The sequence below is a fragment of the Lissotriton helveticus genome, chromosome 3_1 (assembly GCF_964261635.1).
Source record: "Lissotriton helveticus chromosome 3_1, aLisHel1.1, whole genome shotgun sequence".
Taxonomy (NCBI): Eukaryota; Metazoa; Chordata; class Amphibia; order Caudata; family Salamandridae; genus Lissotriton; species Lissotriton helveticus.
This window is the reverse complement of record NC_136061.1, coordinates 1,012,840,121-1,012,860,055: the sequence shown is the minus strand read 5'-3', so window position 1 is coordinate 1,012,860,055 and position 19,935 is coordinate 1,012,840,121. Positions and strand designations below refer to the sequence as shown.

At 43.0% G+C, this 19,935-nt stretch overlaps 1 protein-coding gene across 1 annotated transcript in view; it reads right to left on the bottom strand.

Moving 5' to 3' along the window:
- The window catches only part of LNPK (lunapark, ER junction formation factor), a 691,124-nt gene that overhangs the window by 46,109 nt on the left and 625,080 nt on the right, over positions 1 to 19,935 (bottom strand). The window contains exon 12 of the mRNA XM_078681527.1: positions 595 to 765. Coding sequence (XP_078537653.1) covers positions 595 to 765 — 171 coding nt within the window. The remainder of the gene's footprint in view (positions 1 to 594; positions 766 to 19,935) is intronic.

Below are 19,935 nucleotides of genomic sequence, written 5' to 3'. Positions count from 1 at the left end.
AGAGACCCCATCTGGGGTGATTCGGGCGCTATACAAGTACTACCACATTGACATTTACATATATGTAATTAAATCATGCGAACAGCTTTTTAGACAACTCAAAAATAAAGAACCCTCATAGGATAAGTAACTCTTTTCCCAGCACAGTTTGACTCACTAGACTCCATTAAATAGGTTTATATATATGAACCCATCAGATTAGGCTTTGGAAAGGAGCTATGATGGGGAGGAAAAAATAATTTAGCAGAACGGTAAAAATGAGTTATGCATAACGTAGGCTGGATTAAGGCACAAACCAGGTTAGTGTCCCAGGAGAGTGACACTGGCTTCAAGTCACAGACTGTTTCTTTGAAAGTGTTACAAGGAAAGTCTTAGTCTTTTATCTAGCAACACATCTATCTGTATACTTTCTGAAACCGAATACATTTGTTCACTTTAATTAGTTTTACCTGGCCAATATATTTGATTGCGATGAGCAATGTAGCTATGTTTCCACAACATTTAGTATTGGTTTAACATATTTAACGTTCAATTGTAGTAATACACATACATGAATGAAACAATTAAAAAATAAGAAATGAGTACTATACTTGCCACCAACAGGTTCTTTATCACCACAATCAGCCCCTTCACAAGTTGCAGACCCAACAGAAGATTGTGATCCTGAGCGAGGTCTTTTCTCAAAACTGAACTCTTGAAGTCTCGGAGCATGCGGTCTAGTTTTTCTTGCAGGGTTCAAGAAATAACAGTATGCACATCTGAAAGCTAAAATTAAATTAATAAAAGTAATACATTAGTTTGCAAGAAAATATCTGCTTCATTGGAAGCTTAGTCAGTTTTAGACTTCCTTTATCAATTCAAAAATGAAACATTAAAATGAAGAAAAAAAACACTTGCACTGACTTAAGTACTTATTTGTACAAGAAAAATAGACCTACACCTTCATAATTACCCCATACAGCTATTATTGAATTGTATGTAAACTTGTAAAGCGCACTATCACCTTTCAGGCATCCTGGCGCTGTATACCGCTGTGGAACCCTTCCTGGCTTTCCCTGTGAGATGCCCCCTACTGGGCACACCTTGAGCCAGGCATCCTAGCGCTGATGCCCCCTACTGGGCACCCCCAAGGTGAAGCCAGGCATCCTAGCGCTTCATTGGTGTTATTTATAGGTCGGGCTTGACAGCAAAGCTGTGTGTATTGACTACAGTTTTGAATTCTTTAGAATATTTGTAAAGTGTACTTTAGCACCATGCAAATGTGTATCTTTCACTGTGTGCTATTGGCTATTTTGTATATCATTCCACCTTCCAGGAATTACTTCAACTAGAATGGGTCAGGGACTATCTTAGATCTGAAAAATAGATTCAACCTTCATACTGTTTGCAACAAGCAGCTATTTATTCAACATATGCAATCTACAAATAAAGAATTCCCTTTCTGTAACTTTTTGCCAAGGCAGTGGCAAAGTCAATAAGTGTGACTTTAATGTGCTAAATCGGGATTTGTGCAACCAACATATGCAGAGAGCATTTGTGAATGCATTTGTTTACAGGCATGAGCATATTAATACAAGACCTCTTGGCTTTGACCTTTTATTTAAATAATAAAAAAAAGCCTATTGTCGGTTTACTGGTCAAAGAACTACATCACAATGCAGTAACAATCCACTGACCAGTTATCTCTGGTAGCATTCACTGGCTGTATGCTTGAGCGATCCAAATACCCACAAGTGTTAAAAGCAAGCCACTGAAGGTACACAAAGTGAATAAAGAAAGCTACAAAAATACCCAACATTACAAATGGTGAAACGCATCAAATGTACCTCAGACCTCTGGAGGTTTTCAACTGTCCACTGTTTTGCAGTAGGATCAATAATACTTCATTTATTAGGTCTCGTGACGTGGACTGCGCACATGCGCAGTCAAGCTCGCAAGATTTAATGATTTATAGGGGTTTCAGTTACGGGCTTTAAGCCCCGCCCCTCTTTCCCATTGGCCGGCGTCACCGTTCATGCTAAACGGTGGCCGGCCATAGCGAAAGAGCCTTTTCCTGCGTAGACTTTTCTCTGCCCACTTGGACGGGCTCGCCTGCATTACGTTCATTGTAAAAGCTTTGTTATCTTTATGGCGCCATGTGTTTCAACACATGGCCCCATAAAGACAAGCTCCGGCGCGATCTCCCCCTCCCCTTCTTTGCCTCTTCCACGCTCTCCTCCGTCCTGTCCCCTATCCTCCCACAGTCTCCTCCTCCCCCACCATGGGCACGTCCACACTGCCCTGGCACGTCCACACTGCCCTCCCTCTTGGCATGCCCCATAGCCACAACAATGCAGACATGCACGGTGTTTGTTTCCACAAGGGCAGACACTGGAGCATTGGGGTTCAGATAGCGTGCACAATGCGAGCTTTAAATAGTCAAACCCAGATCCCTTCATTGAAAACACTCCGTCAGTTGGTTGGGGAGGAAGTCTGCCGGGGTCCAGGGGCACAGAACCTAACACCTGAACAGTTGCTGAATAGGGAACCCACCCCCGCGGACCCTCGTGTGACGGAGAGCCCTCCAATTACATAGCTCCTGGGGCAGACAACCCAAGCATAGCACCCGGGGCATAGAACCAGCACGGCTCCTACCACAGAGATCCCGACCCACCGGAGTCCCAGAACCTGGTCATTTGCATTCAGCTGCAGAGCACAGCGCACAGGACCTGAAGCAAAAGGGCGTCACCGCTCCCTCGCACGCGTCGCCTGCACATGTGGAAACATTGAGCAGTGCGCCCAGAATCCGTGCACGCCCAACCCACTGAATGGCTCTCGGGGAAGCCTGTGCACACCTACATGTGACGAAGTTTGAACTACAGTGTTACAGCAAAATCATGGAGCAGAGTCGGTTCTTGCAGCCTTAGTCTCCCTGCACAGCTCCTTGAAGCCAGGAGCATGGTACATGCCGAAGAGAGTAGGCACTCTCATCCAGTGCCAACAGCTCAAACCTTCTCGCACAGCTCTTGGACCAAGAAGACACCCTCCCTACAACTGACTGTACGGCACTGTGGTGAGGGCTGCACCCACTGACATTTGCCCCTAAACAGCACTGGAGAACTCCGAGCAGGCAGTGACAAGGTGTGAGCAAGCAGTGTTTACTGATAAGTTACAGCGTCCCGGGGTAGCGTGGAAGCCCCAGTGCAGTGCCCGAGACCTATGCTTGTGCCCGCGCAGAAAAAGTGTGCTTAGTAATTTTTCAACCTCTACGGAGTTTGCACCCCATTGATGAGAATTACAGTTTGGAACTTCAGTCAAGTTTTTGACATCACTACGGAGACAGCGAAAGTTTGAAGAGCACTCGGCACAGTTTCAACAGCGCATGATATACTTTAAGGAACAATGACTGACTTATGAATAGTTGATATTTGTGGGATATATTGTTTTCCATATTAATATTTGTTACTTTGTTTCACAGGGATTGCACTTTTGGAATAATGCAAAAAGTTTTTTTATTGCTGTGATTATATAATGCGGTTTATTTCACTTTTATATACTATGAAGTTTTCTTTGCCATAAATGGGTGCTGGCATAGGGTGGGGAGAGTAAGGGAGACGTGGGTTTTGTCACGGATAATGGCTGCTTATTTTGCATGTGCTAGTTCACTCGTGGGTTTAGTTTGGTTTAACTATGGATTGATTTTGCTGGGTGCATTATGGGAACTGATGTTTTAGTTATCGTACTGGTCTTCGAGACACAGCTGAGGAGTGTAAAGCCACGGGTGGGAGGATTGTGAATGATTGGTTACACAGAGGTGAGAGCTCAGTTTAAAATACGGGAACGAACAGCAGCATGACAGTATGATTTCCAAAATTACTGAAAGAGGTGAACGCGGAAGTTAGGCTGCTGGCAGTGGCTTCAACATGGTAACTCACTTTAAATTGTTGGACGTGGGGGAAGATGGGATTTTGTTTGGTTGATGTTTGGAGATACACAGGAGGTTTTGATGTTTAGAGAGGGGGACTGATTTTGAAAGGATGTTGTGGTTTATGAGCAGTCACAGTTTTTTGTTCCTTTTGGGTTTTGACAAACGCGTGCATTATAGCATGATGTCGCGAGAGGCAGGGTGTATATATATTTCACAAATTCTATATGCAAGTCTATTGCTGTGAGCAAGCTGAGCTCATATAAATCTGTTGTAGTGCAGAATTGCAGTTGAATTGCATTATGATGTAAGCATGCAGTTTAGGTTGAAGTGTTCCAGTGCAACTGTCATGTATGCAATGCAAGCAGGTAGTGTAAAAGGCAGGCCCCCTTCAGTGGACATATACTGTGCTGTAAGCGGACAGTGTAAGATGCACTGCCCGTGTTCAGTCGGGAAGTCTCCAGTTGTGAACAGTGTGTTCACTATTAAGATGAGGAGCTTCTGTGCATGTCTCATGATACAAGAAGTACCACGCTGCATCAATCTTTGGAAGATACAGTGCTGTGCCCCAGCGCAGTGTCCGGGTCTCAGTCCATGACCACGCAGTGTACAAAGTAGCGCTCTCTTTCAGTTTGCACATGTTGTTCTGCTCACAAGTATGTGCTGAATCCGGCGTTGTCACAACAGTGTTTAAGTCTCACGCTGTGCACTGGTAGCGTGTTCTCTGACAATATTTAGCACTTTCCGCATCACAGGCCGGTATCATGTGAGCAAGAAGTGGCTTCATGCAGTGACCCAGTGTAGGGCTATTGATGTTGTTTGATATGTATTTACACAATATAGCGCCCAAATGGCCATTAATTAGTGAGTGAGAGTCCGATGCAGTGCGTAGGCAGTGGAAGGTGCACACCCTGCCTGGTGAGACAGTGGGGTGAGTGCATAACTAGTGAATGACATCCTGCACCGCCATCTTAACGTGCGAGGCTTGCACAGCTGTGGGCGCTGCATCTTACACTGTATGTGCACTCCATTACACCACCTTGCCCTGTGCAGCCTGCAGTGCGCATAACTCAGGCCGTCACCAGAGAGTAGGTTAAATGACTAGTTGCAGTGTGATCCCCACTGTAGCTTGACCCTCTCAAGCATGTGATCTGGCATCTAAAAATGCAGTGTCATGAGCAGTTTGCACGTCTGTTCTCGTGACCAAGCAGCGTAGGGGCGACGGCTCTTCAGAACTATGCTGTAAGTTTGCACTGTAAGATGCAGTGCCTGTGTCCAAGGGATTGCACAGCTTTCCAGCGGTGAGCACGTACAGGAAGATACAGTGCCAACAGTGCAATTTGCTCCTCTTGTGCGCTAAGCATGCAGTGTAAGATGCTGCCTTTGCACCCCTCACTCACTGTGAGCAGGGCAGGCTGTGCAAGATGGAGCACATACACCCCTCAATGTGAGCAGGAAGTGTTAGAGGCAGTGCCTATTACCTATCCTATGAGTAGGCAGCGTAAAACAAGCATTTGCAATGCAATAGGTCTCGCATTTTCGCGCCTTTGACCTATTGGCATTGTAAATGACAATGGCTTTTATTCAGGTTTCAAAAACCAAAACATATATAAAAGGCAATGTCATTTACAATAAAAATAGCTCAAACTCTCGCAAATGCGAGACCTATTGCATTGCAAATGCTTGTTCTAGGAGGAAACAAATTAATTGTGACTAGTCATGAATAGCAGTAGGTGTAGTGAAAAAGCATATCTTGTGAGATTTAATCATGTTAACATGTATAACAAAGGGAATAGATGCATATTGTATATAGCAGTAAGAATAATATGTAGGAGAGAAGCTGGAATATAGTTTTTTTTTAAATCTTTTTTTTATTAACAATGCACATGAGACCATACAGTGCAAAGTAGTGCCCATATCCCACATATGGACATATCACAAAAATGAGCAGGAGAATAATTGTTGGGGAACAACAAGGATAATCAGCAATTCCCAACCCCCTCCCCTTATTTTTGTACACAGTTTATTCTGCCCTTTGACACCAGTTGAGTTCACGCTTCCACTCCTCCAACTCCGGGGGTATCTGCGACCCCCTAGCAATATTTCGTTTCGCCACTCCCGCAGCCAGGGCCGACCATATTTCCACATACCTAGTCCGTTCAGTGTCACCTTTAATCATCAATAAGAACCACTTCGGCTCCATTGGAAAAGTCTCCCCCACCACATTAGACATGGTATCAGTGACATTCGCCCAGAAGGAGATGATCTCCGGGCACAAGACAAGACATGAAAGAAAGTGCCCCTCCTCTTGGCAGCCCTTTACGCATAACACCGACTGACTCCTGCCTCATGTATAAAGGTGCGTGCGAGGATAGTAGGTACGGTGGAGGATTTTTAGTTGCATCAGTCTGAACCTAGAACGGATTGCGATGTCTCCAGGACTCTGCAACGCATCCTGCCAGTCCTCATCGTCTATGTTTCCAAGATCTTTGGTCCAAGCTGCTCCAAGAGTGATTAGGGGGTCAGGTATGTTGTTTATCAGTTAACGATAAATCGTGGATGTGGGTTTCTCAGTTATGGGATCAAGCAACAAACTATTCTCCATCGGGGAGTATTCTGGAATAGACGTACCACTCTGTATATACGATCGTAGGGCATGCAAGAGTCAAACATGATGGTATCTCTGTGACTGGAGTAGGTCATTTTCCCCTTCAAGGTACTCAAAAGAGCGGGGGGAATCCCCTTTCTAGACATCACCTAAATATTCGATCCCTATCAGCTTCCATCCCTTGAAGCCCGTTAAAGCAGCCACCTCCCGTAATTGCTCACCCAACCACAGAGGGGTTCTCCCGGTCAGTTTGCCCACCCACCCTTGAAGTTTAATAGCCTTTCTCCAGCACTGCAGTACTACCCTGGTGTGTTCAGGCCACCCAGTCTGCGACCTCCAGGCATAAAGGAGAGGTTCACAAATGACCATAGGCATAACCATCCTATCCACCCTGTAGGCAGGTTCGCTACTGTATGTATATACCCAGTCGTTTATCACCTGGAGCTGCGAAGCCCAATAATATAACTTGACATCTGGGAGCGCCAGACCATCATACACTCCCCTGTGGAGCTTGTGCAGCTCAATTCTCGGGGACCCTCCGTCCCACAAGGTTCGCATCGCCTGCGCTATTCGCTTGAAAGCGCATGGGGGGGGGGGCAGGGTACAGTGTATTCTGTAGAATGTAGAGGAGTCTTGGCAATGTAAGCATTTTAAATAAAGCCGCCCTGACCATAAGGGGAAGTGGAAGGGTACGCCAGTGACTCACATCAGCGCCCAGACGACTCAGTTGGGGCTAGATATTCCGATCAAGAAACATTCTTGTCTCGTGTGAAGTAAATGCCTAGGTATTTAAAATCTTCGATGGTCCACGGGGACGAGAACCGAGATGGAGACCATAGAGGGGGTTGGGATGGGAGGAGACCAGACAGTGGAATAATCACAGACTTTGACCAGTTAATAGTGTAGCGGAGTAGCTGTCAAACAGTTTGAAGATATGCAGCACTTTGGCTATCGAGTGGTATGGCCTCGCCAGATACAGAACGGTATCGTCAGCGCAGAGGAAGAATCGCTCTTCCCACCCACCAGGTGCTGCAGTCTCCCAAATCGTGAGGTCCCTCCCGATCCAATGAGCCAGTGGTTCCAACACGAGAGCAAAGAGGGGGAGGGAAGACAGGGGGAAGCCCTGCTTGGTACCTGTTCGCAAGGGGAAAGCCCTGGATATTGCCCCATTAACCCGCACCCGGGACATGGGTAGTTCGTACAAGAGTCTTACCCAACTGCAGAAGATCTGACCGAAGCCCAGCCTCTGGAGAACTATAAACAAATAGGGCCATTCAATGCTATCAAAGGCCATTGAGGCGTACAGTGCCATCAGTGCCGTCTAAGAACTTCAGTCATGTGCAGCACCCCGTATTGTAGTGTAGTTCCTATATTCCCAATAGGCTCTGCGCATTGGAATAATATAAACAGCAGTGTAGACGTAGGACTGAGGTCGACTAGGTCTCTACTGATTATATTAGACTTAATTAGTTTTGCCAGCTAGCTCAGAGGTCACTAGAAACTTTCTCGAATAAACAAGGAGGAGTTTAACTTCCCTGGATAGACAAGAAGGGATTAGCTTCTGACAACCATAAAACATGACAACTTTGCTCCCTCAGAATAAGAGTGTATCTCTAGAGTCATGTGAAAACAATAGACCGCTATTTTACTCAGTCAATCGTGCATACTTAGTTTCACCAGAGTGCAGAGAAATAGAGACGGGCGTTTTCAATAAAGGTGTTATTTATTGAGCAGTCTTCTTTCTCATGCAAGAGAAATGAATTGCCACAATTGCAATACTTATAGTAAAGTAAAGTGCGTACAGTAAAAGGAGTATTATGAAATACTATAAAAGCATTGATATGGTTTCTTACCCATATGATACTTTAAAATGGATAAAATATATACATACATATATACATTGACTAACATACTCAATTGGTGCTTCTAAATACGCCTACCCCGGTGTACCTGACCTAAGCCTAATACGTGGGAAGGAGTAAGTAGCAGTTTAAGTTTAGTTGGTTTTGCCAAGAATCTGAATCAAGAATTCTCTTTAAGGGTTTAGTCAGCTCCGTACCTGGGTAATAGAAAGCAGGAGGTCTGGTACACCGGAGCTGGATTTCTCTGTAGGAGAAAAGACAGCGTCTCTCTCAGTGCGTCAAAAGGGAGGGGCAGCGTCCGTGGGCTCTCGCATCAGCTGGGCTCTCGGGCAAGTAGATAGCCGCTCTGCTCCAAAACACCGTGTGTTTGCTTAAGGCAACGTTGGAATATTTATACCTGAAAGGTGCCGGGTTTGACGTAAGGTTGGACCTAAGACGTCAATAAAGATGTCACTAACTGGCCGTTCTTACAGTGCTCACAGGAGTTCTAGGACAAATCAAAACAAGAGCCATGGGGAATTCCCAGGTTGCTGGAGGTTTGGTTTGTTTAGAGAACTCGTTGTACTCTCTAGGAGCCTGGGGAAGTAGCCTTGCTTAATTTGAACTGCATGGGCTACGACTAAATATGGATATGGTCCTTATGGATATGGTCCTTATGCCTCTATAAGGATATAACCATATAAGGGCATAATTCAGGAATATCGAATTAGGGTCCTAGATAGAAATACAACACCCACTCCACGATTTAATGTCCCTCATTACTTAAAACTAAGCAATAGTAAACATAATGGTGCATGTGTTTTCCAACCCACCCCAAAATACATCATTCGCATTTGAAATGGTGTATGGTAAATACATGAAAATGAGTATTGCTACTGTACGCTTTTCAAGCAGTGGTATCATTCAGTTAAAAAATTGCATATATATATATCAGCTGAATGAATTGCGAAAATTACACATGAAATGGCTCTGAATACAGAAGAGAAGGTAGAGACCATTCCATCACATAATAACACAAAATGCTGTACATGTGCTAGAGGCTGAGGTAAAATATTGTCTCTAGAGTCCCTAAAATAGAAGCTCTGTTCTCTAAGAATAGTTCTACTTTAAGCAGAGTACATGTGCCAGAAAAAAGGTAAATATTTTGGAAGGGAAAAAAAAAACAATTTCGCTTCAGGGGAAAAATAGTTCCAAATGTTTTCAGTAGCTTTTGTTTATCAAAGCTGAAGGCCGAACTCAGAGTTCAGGGAACGCTGTGTGCTTGTTGCTTAAAAAGTTATTCTTTCTGTTCAGGGAAGAACATCATTTCAGACAGACTCGCAAAAAATAGGTCTACCGCATAAGGTGAAAGTTCGACCAAGTTTGAAAATGCCGCAACAGTGCAGTCTTGAGAATGATTGCTATCATCGATGTCAGGATCAGCAATGCTCACTGAAGGTTGTACCTGGGTGACGCTGCTCTCATCTCGTACTTCACTGCCACATACTCGTAGTGGTGAAGTCTCAACGAATGCCGTCATCAGAATGGGTAGCCGCTGGGGACAACACGATGCATGAGTCGTTACCGGACCTAGCAAGGTATCTGTATCCATTGGTACTGCTGATGGTAGTGTAAGACAGACATCCAACACGCATTCTTCTCCGCATAGCATACATCGAAGCACAGGTAAGATGCAATTTTGCCAGATTGGTCTGAATGAAAGAAACCACGTCATATTCAGATCTCTTAGCCAGGCTAATCCGAGGACTTTAGTTATGCGGTCCCGGTAGCGTACTGCTAGGATGGTTTCTTCCATCGTTGCTGGAGTCTTGTCTGCGACTTGGCTTGCCATATCGGAGCAGAAGAATCAAAAATAAAATTCCTGCTACAAGTCCCAAAAGTAGAGGTAGGCCACCAAAGACAGAATGGACAAAATTAGGAAAAATGCCCAGAACTGTTTCGAAGGGTGTTAACAGTCCCGAAAAAATTGTCTTAAATACATGTGCGATGCCACTGGTATCTGACATATTTAGGATTTGGCGCAGCATTTCTGCGAAACGTACGGGGCCATTTGTTGATAAAAGGCTATGTATCTCTGCCGTTGTCCTTGCAACTTGCAGATCATACGTTTCTCTGGACGAGGTCAAAGGCACAGTTGTCTGTAAAAGAATAGACTTCATTCTGCTTAAAGTATCAATTCGAATAGAAGAGATATTCAAACTAGGCCATATTGCCGCCTCCATATTTGGATTGCTGTTTGGATACAATACTTGCATACAGCAGGTGACCATGGAACTAACGCTGACGAGATAGGCTTTCCCTGGCACCATGCCACAACAGCTGTGGTCCACTATTAGAATATAGCTCCCGTTAGAAAGCCGTCTAAAGAATGGCTCTATCTGTGTTGCAGGTGTGCCGTGCAGGTGACATGAAAGGTTATTCGAAGACCCTTCGCAGGCCCCATGCAAGTTAATACCTTGACACAGAAGTGTACCGCTTAGTGATCTTTTACAATTTTTACCACTAAGAAATACATTTTTTCTTTTCACTGTAACATGTGTGTGTATAGGTAATTTCCTTGATGAATTGATGTACCCTTTACCCAACCTTTCATACTGGCCCGCTGGTATATACTCTTGGCAGTATTTAAATTGGAAAGTTGTTATCGGAATTGTAATTATTCCGTGTATTATCCATTCAATGACAGGTCTTTCTGACATTGTCAATGGTAATCTCTCAAGTTTTTCAATGCTCAGAATCGTATAGTCTGCTCCTTTTTGTGCCAAACTGATTTGTTTATCAGTAAGGTTAAAGATGGAGAATAATGACGTTGTGTTGATTAAACGCCATGGCACGTAGCCTGAACGCAGATTTTGCAACGTCCAGCCAAGCTGTACAATAGAACGTAATTGGGACTGACCATGTTGTAACATTTGTAAGTCCTGCTCTATTTGTTATGTTATGGAATTTTGTATAGCGCATGGCTACCCCAGCAACGGGGCGTCCCAGCGCTTGCGGACATGCCTACCACTAATGCGACAGAGGATGTATTAGATGGATGCAAACAACCAAGTTTTTATAAGTTTGCGAAATAACAGATGGTTTGAGGAGGCTCGAGCCTTTAGGGGGATGGAATTCCAAAGTTTAGGGGCCAGATATCTAAAGGAGCGGCCACCAGCTATGCTCCTCCGTATCTTAATGGTACGTGCTAGGAAAAGGTCCGCTGAGCGAAGTGCGCGCGTAGGGGTATAGAAGGAGCATAGTCCTTGAAGAGTTTGGGGGCCAGCGCTATACAAGATTTTGTGGGTGAGACAGAGGGTTTTGAATTGAATGCGTTGCTTTATAGGCAACCAATGTATCGCCGGAGATAGGGGGAAGTGTGACAGGTTTTGGGCAGAGCAAACAAAACACGAGCAGCTGCATTTTGTGCTCTTTGCATCCTGTTTATTGTAGTCGTGTTGGAGCCTTGCATGAGGGAATTATATATTACATGAGGGAATTATATATCATATCAATAGCAGATGATACAATACTGTCCAGTGAATATATTCTGGAAGACAGTCGTTAACCCATTGTCCACAACAGAAAGTGATTTTTCCAAATTAATACGATCAATTTCTCGTATTTTTTCTGCTGTTTCAATTTGCATTACTTTCCAAGCTTCGTTGTATGCAGGGTATATACCGGCCGCTATGAAACGTTTTTGACGTTGTTTGCGTGGTCCCAATATGAAATCACGCAAGTCAGCACAGTCTTTAAGTAAAGTTAAGTGTTGCTTAATTTCAGCCAGTGTGGATTTCTGTAGCCATTCGAGGCATAGTTTCCCTACACTGTATGTTGTAACTATCCCTGGATGTTGTCTCTGGGAGTATCTTGGGTCTGGCCTGGTCATTTTGAACCCCTGTATTTTGTTCAGGAATCTATCTTGACAGTTATTTGTGTCTGTGGGCCAGATCAACTATTTTTTCCAATCAGCATGTGTTCTGTTTTGGTTTAAAATATGGGATACGTCTATCTCCATATCAGTAGTGCTATTACTATCAGGTATCGGCTTTGGAATAGACAGTTTGTTTAAGTCCTTAATTTTGGCTAGGCCAAGACAGGTAGTCTGTTGAATGGGGTCATTCAAAAATATTAATTGTTCTGGGATCATGCAGGCTCTAAACAATGCTTCTAAACCTTGGATCTGCCATTCTTTTGTACCCCAGATGGTTTTTGTTTCAATGTTATTTTTCCAGAATTCAAAACCAAATGTAATCATTTTTTCATAAAATGTTTCAGAATAAATCAATTTAGTATTTGTCAACATTGTTTTCATTCCTGTCTTATTTAACATTTTAAAATAAAACGTTTCTGCATCACTTGTGTTAAACTCTGAGAAGTATGGGAATTTCTCAAAACGTTTTTGAGCTGCTTTTAGGCGGCGTTGCACAATGTTCCCACTGGTTATAATTAAAAACATTTCTAGGCTGTGCAGATTTATGCAAATAGTGATGGCCGAAGTGATTGTAACAGTACATTTCTTCATAATTTGATGAACCCTGTAAGTAATCATGTTCTGTAGATTTTGCTGACATTACTAAATCGGACATCACATTATTTATATTTTCAAAGTCCCAATCATCAGAAAAAGTACTTGGTTTTACAAAGTCACTTAATGAAACCTTAAACTGGTGTGGATATTTCAAGAGCTCAATCGGGCCATAGATTTCATAATCCATTTTGTCCCATGCTACCCCACCGGGTATTGGATTGGCAGTGACATTCACTGACGATAGTTCTCTTTTCTCGATGTGAGATGACTTGTGAGGCTTTAGGACCAAGTTGATGTTCTGACTTGCTGTGTCCATTGTACTGTATTTTCTTTCAATGAATTTTCCCAAACAAAGAACCATGATGAGCCAAAGCAGGAGGAAAAGTACACCTAACAATCCAAAATTTAATCCATGGAGAAATCAGATAGGTTTCTTTGAGTTGATGAAAGAGTTCTGTTACTTTGTCTTTTAAAGTTTTTGTTGCTGACGTTTCTTCAGGCTCGCTCGGGTCTTCAGAAAAGTCATTGAAATGGATGAAGTAGCCAGATGCAGTTCTGTCAATTGTTGGAATTGCTTCCGAATTTATTTGCTTTTGGATTTTTCTTTGTTTCACTAGCATAGTCTGAGGCTACATCGTTGTAGACTGGTGTTTCTTGACGAACTGTTGCAATTTGGGTTTCAAGAGGCACAAGTTCCATGGCATTGTTGCATAGAGCTTTTTTATTCACTGCAGATTTATCGAATGCGATTAGTCGCTCAGTTTGAAACTCTTGTATTGTAGCAAATTTTGGTGTTCTGCTATTTCTTGGGAGTGCACTGGGCATACTACTTATTATTGGCCACATGATTGTGGTTTTACCAGGTCGATGGATACAACTCGGTTCTCCTTTTTACCAGCAAGGGGCGGTAGTACAACTGATCTTGTTCCGCTGACAGCTAAGACAGGTACTGCTTGTCTGTAAGAAGGCCCAAATTCCTTCTTTACCGCGATCTTCTCTCTGACCAGATCCCCAATCTTTGGAATCCAGACAGGTCTTGCTGGTACAGGTGGTTTTTCTTCAGTGGCTGTTGGCTGTTTTAACTTTATGTTGCTCAGGCTTTTTCTTGTTTCATTTAAGTCCTGCAAAACAGCCAAACGGTCTTTGATATCAAAGCATTTTTCTTCTACCACTGAAGTCTGACTATCAAGGTCCTGAATATGCATTCTAGTACCTAACAATAGTTCGTACAGACAGACCTTTTAGGGAATTTCTTGGCAGATTATTAAGACTACGTTGGACACTTGTTAAATGTTGGACCCACCCATCACCCGAACCTAATACCCTCGCCATTATAGATTGCTTTATGTCCCGGTTTTTTCTTTCCACTACCGCATTTCCCTCAGGATGGAAGGGACAAGAGTACCGCAACTCAATGCCCATGCTGGCCATGGCCTCCTTATAAGCCCGAGAGCTAAAAGCAGGACCCTGGTCAGAATGTAGCACGGCAATTGCGTATGTGCCGATAAGGACTCGCAAATCTTTTATAACAGTTCTGGCGTCAGCCGAGCGCTGGTGTCTACATTTTAAGTGAATCTAGTCTTTTAACATAAATGGGACTCATTTTTGCGTATAGATAGCCTTATGCTTTCTAAAAGAAGGGTCCTGGCATTATTCCGGTTGGTTCGCTACTGCGATCTCTGTTGCAGTTTGGACAATCCTTTGCAAATTTGTAAAATTGCAGGCTCATCCCCGGCCACCAGTATTCGGATTGTAATTCTTTCAGAGATTCCTTGATCTCTTGGTTCCTTAGACCCAATCCCATGTGTGCATCTGCTATTAAAAAGACTCCTGTTCGGAATTACTCTATCCCCCACTCCAGGGATTCAAGCAAAAGGAACGGAGTTTGCATCTATTATGTATGTTTAATTGAGTGGATAGTTCACAGGTAATGCTGCACAGTCGTCTTTCAAAGACGTTTTTACCGCCAGCATTGTTTCCCCGTCTATGAATTTTTCTGAACGTTTTTTTGGGGCTACTGAAGCCGGTTGAGTTGCTTCCGCTGTGGCTCTGTGAGCCAATGAATTCCCTGCAACGTGAACGCCATCACGTTGATGTCTCAGTGTATGTATCACATGAGTCTTTTGTAGTTCTTTCTGTAAAAGAATTACCTGTTACCAAAGCTTTTTATGCTTTATTGTGGCACCAGTGTCATCTTTGTAATAGTTTTGAATCCAGTTCTGCAAGTCATTATTGTAAGATTTGACGCAGTAATGCGAATCGCACACTATTAGTGTGGGGAATTCGCGATCGGCATTTTCAAGCGCCATCTTAAAAGATCTTAATTCAGCTCGCTGAGTTGAACAGCTTCTGAGTGATTCAGTTTTGGTAATTAACGGTCTGAATTTACCTAAGCGCCAGCGACCTTTAACAATCGCGCACGCTGCGTTGTAGGATTTCTTCTCTACATCGTAGTGTTGTGCAAATCTGTCCATGTAGATTACACATGTGTATTGTTCGAGAGGCAGAATTTCGATTGGCAGAGGATATTCTTCTTCGTATTCTAGATTTTCTAGCTTTTTCATTTTCGGATCAAAATAGTATTTCAAGTCTTCTGCAGCAAGAGAATTTTCCCATTGTATCCATTTTGGATCTAATGCCACAGTAGTCAAATTGCATGGGCATGTTAATGCCTCAAGGGCTGATTCTGCTATTAAAACCGTTATTCTTCTGCCTTGGGCTTGGGCTCTTTCTTTTGCTACAGCAGTGTGAACAGCTATTATAACCTTTTCAGTTGAACTGAATTTCATTTCAGCTCGTATGTACACGTGTGATTTGTAAGCTATTGGTACCGTTTCTCCCTCATTAGAGGTTAGGTACGTGAATCCGCATCTTCCTGGGATGACTGATTACAAGGTTGCGTATGTTTTCGCGAGTTTGCAATTTAGTTTTAGCTAACATGTCTGTTTGCAATGATCTCAAAATTTCTGTGTGTTTCTGAGTCCAATTGATTTGTTTAAAATCAGGTTTTATTAATTCATAGAGAGGTTTAACCCTCTCTGCATAATTTAGAATGCATGTTCTTCCGAAATTCAGGAAACCTAGTATTGATTGTAAGTTCTTCAGTGTTTTAGGTGCTTGGAGTACAGCACACTTCTCTAAGATGTTGTCTGCTAGGCTTTTGCCTTCACTTGATAATTCATATCCTAAAAATAGGACAGTTAGATGGGCAATTCGTGACTTTTTAAAGTTGAATTTGTAACCCTCTGCTGCGAAACCAAGTATTATGGTGTTCACTTTTCAAGTGAGTATCCAGGTCATCATCTGTTAGATAGATGTCATCGACATAAGATAATGCTTCATCATCATATATTTGTGGTAACTCGGTTACTCTCGCTGAGAATAATCCTGGGCTATTCTTGAATCCCCGTGGGAGTCAACAGAAGTTTTTTGTGACCCCATTATTGGGAACGCGGTCAAATACCTGCTCTCAGGTGCAATGTTTTGACAAAAGAATCCATTAGAGATGTCTAATGTCGTTTTGTATTTTTTGCACACGATGTTATTCATTAGTGCTGCACTGTGAGTTTTGTACTGCAAATGTTTTGCAACATGAGTTAAGGTGTCTGTAGTACAATACTAGACGATATGAATCGTCTGGTTTGGAGACAGGAAACAAAGGATTGTTCATTTGTGAGGTGCATGTTTCAATCACCCCCTGGTATTCAAGTTGATCTAAGATCTCCCGGACTTGTTTTTTAGCTTATTGTTTAATTGGGTACTGCCTTTGTGCAGTGGGTTGACATTTTAACTGGATTTTGTGAGGAGGAGAGTCCTCATCCCATCCTACATGATTTTTATATAATGCAGGAGCTTGGGCTACTGCCCATTTTCTTGCATATAAGGATTTTTTATGAATTGAAATATTTTTTGAGAAGGCAGGCATAATCATTTCTTCGCCATGAGGGCACTCCCTGACAAACTCTGGTGGCCAGTCTTTCTCAGCTAAAAGGATGTCATAGCCTTTCGAAAGGATATCCCAAAAGAGACCCCTTACTTTCCTAGTCTTGTCCCCCTCTATACGCAGTGTTATTTCGTATATTTTATGAGGTTTGCTAACTCTGGTATCTGCAGTTTCCACCTGAATGTATTCATTCGTGTCCACTGTCTCCAGAAGATTCATCAGGATCTTGCGAGCTATGGTCACTTCTGCTGCGCTGTCTAGCATGGTCTGAGCCCACTCTCCGTTTTTCAGTTGTGTCCTCCGTATCCTCGGCATGTTTAATTATTTTAATACTGGCTACCTTCTTTCTTGGGAATTGTAATTTTTTACTTTGATGAGCAGGTTCCTTGTCTTTGGACTGGACGTGCTCTTCCTTGTGTTCTGACCGTCCTCTTCTTTCCGATTTCTGTGAGGAAGTCTGAAAAGATCGAGAGGGACGTGTATCAACATCTTGATATCTGTCAGGTTTTCTCAATTTATCCCCATCTCTAAGGTTGTATCTTTTCTCAGAGGGCTCCCTCTGGGGAGACTTGTCACCTCGTTCTGGAGATCTATCTCTTCGTTGAGGAGACCTTCCTCTAGACTGGAATCGTTTCTCTGGGAGTGGATTGTTTATTTCCATCCCAGCTCTTTTTTGGAGTGTTTAGATTATTTTTAATAAATGTTTTTTCAGGATTTTCGAGTAGTTGGGGTTTTACTGGTTTCCCACCCAAACTATTTCTACCTAGTTCTTCATAGGATTTTTATATGCCTTTGTTAATTCTTTTATTTTATTTAAAAGTTCTTAACTTGACATTTTCTCAATGTCGGGATGTGGTGTGTAGCTGGCTAGAACCGGCGACGTGGCTGCTGGTCTACCTAGTGGACCGAGCTTGGTGATGTGATTTTTATGTTTTAGGGCGCCTTTAAACCAGAGCAGGTGCTATTGGTAATTTAATGGGATTTCAACCTCCTCGAAAGGAGTGTATTCATCCGGAGGTTCCTCTATTTTGTAATAGTGGAATTTGTGTGTTACAGCGTTTGCTGCAGGAAAGTTTATCCATGAGTAGAATACCTCTGTCTGCCGATATTCATGGGCCTCTACCACGAATATGACTGTACCACCTCGTGATGTCAGTCCATTTTCTATAAGTTTAATAGTTATAGTTCTTCTTATGTTGACTGGAATGAGTATAGCATTCGGGTCATTTTCTTGGAGACTTGTGTCATCCGCTAGGAGTTGAGCTGCTAATCTAGCTCTCTCGGCTTCATCGTCACTTTCCACCATTTTACTGACAAAGTTTTTTGTTGCAGATCAAGTTTCAAGGAAAACAAAGATTAGGTGCACAATATTTTGGAACAATGTATCCCTCAACGTTGACTAAACCAAAAACTAATACATAGAAATCTCTTCCTACTAAGTTCCGGCGGATTTTAACCTTTTACCCACTCCAGACGTCTTTTAGAGTTTACGGGAAAAAGGGGTCGGTGTGAAAAAGCACGACTGAGTTACTCTAGTATCTTGCGTTAGATTATCGCCTTACCAAACGTTGGGCGCCATGTAGTGTAGTTCCTATATTCCCAATAGGCTCTGCGCATTGGAATAATATAAACAGCAGTGTAGAAGTAGGACTGAGGTCGCCTAGGTCTCTACTGACTATATTAGACTTAATTCGTTTTCCCAGCTAGCTCAGAGGTCACTAGAAACTTTCTCGAATAAACAAGGAGGAGTTTAACTTCCCTGGATAGACAAGAAGGGATTAGCTTCTGACAACCATAAAACATGACAACTTTGCTCCCTCAGAATAAGAGTGTATCTCTAGAGTCGTGTGAAAACAATAGACAGCTATTTTACTAAGTCAATCGTGCATACTTAGTTTCACCAGAGTGCAGAGAAATAGAGAGACGGGCGTTTTCAATAAAGGTGTTATTTATTGAGCAGTCTTCTTTCTCATGCAAGAGAAATGAATTGCCACAATTGCAATACTTATAGTAAAGTGCGTACAGTAAAAGGAGTATTATGAAATAATACTGTAAAAGCATTGATATGGTTTCTTAGCCATATGATACTTTAAAATGGATAAAATATATACATACATATATACATTGACTAAGGTACTCCACTGGTGATTCTAAATACGCCTACCTCGGTGTACCTGACCTAAGCCTAATACGTGGGAAGGAGTAAGTAAGTAGCAGTTTAAGTTAAGTTGGTTTTGCCAAGAATCTGAATCAAGAATTCTCTTTAAGGGTTTAGTCAGCTCCGTACCTGGGTAATAGAAAGCAGGAGGTCTGGTATCTCTTTCTCAGGACTCGATATCCCAGCAACCCGCAAGGGCGGCTGAGAAAACCGGAGCTGGATTTCTCGGCAGGAGAAAAGACAGCGTCTCTCTCAGTGCTTCAAAAGGGAGGGGCGGCGTCCGTGGGCTCTCGCATCAGCTGGGCTCTCGGGCAAGTAGATAGCCGCTCTGCTCGAAACCACCGTGTGTTTGCTTAAGGCAATGTTGGTATATTTATACCTGAAAGGTGCCGGGTTTGACGTAAGGTTGGACCTAAGACCTCAATAAAGATGTCATTAACTGGCCGTTCTTACAGTGCTCACAGGAGTTCTAGGACAAATCAAAACAAGAGCCATGGGGAATTCCCAGGTTGCTGGAGGTTTGGTTTGTTTAGAGAACTCGTTGTACTCTCTAGGAGCCTGGGGATGTAGCATTGCTTAATTTGGACTGCATGGGCTACGACTAAATATGGATATGATTCTTATGCCTTTATAAGGATATTATTTATTATAACCACATAAGGGATTTAATTCAGGAATATCGAATTAGGGTCCTAGATAGAAATACAACAGTATAGTCGCCGTAAATTATGGCGGGTGCTTCTACGAGGTCTAAACACGGATTGGTCAACGTGCACCAGCTCAGTTATGACAGATACCAGCCTATCCGCCAAGACTTTGGCAAGGACCTTGACTTCCACATTAATTAGAGATATCGGGCGGTACGAAATACACTGGTCCACCGGCTTTCCCCCTTTGTGAATCACTACAATCATAGCTTCTCTCTGATCGGGGGGGAGGGGTAAGTC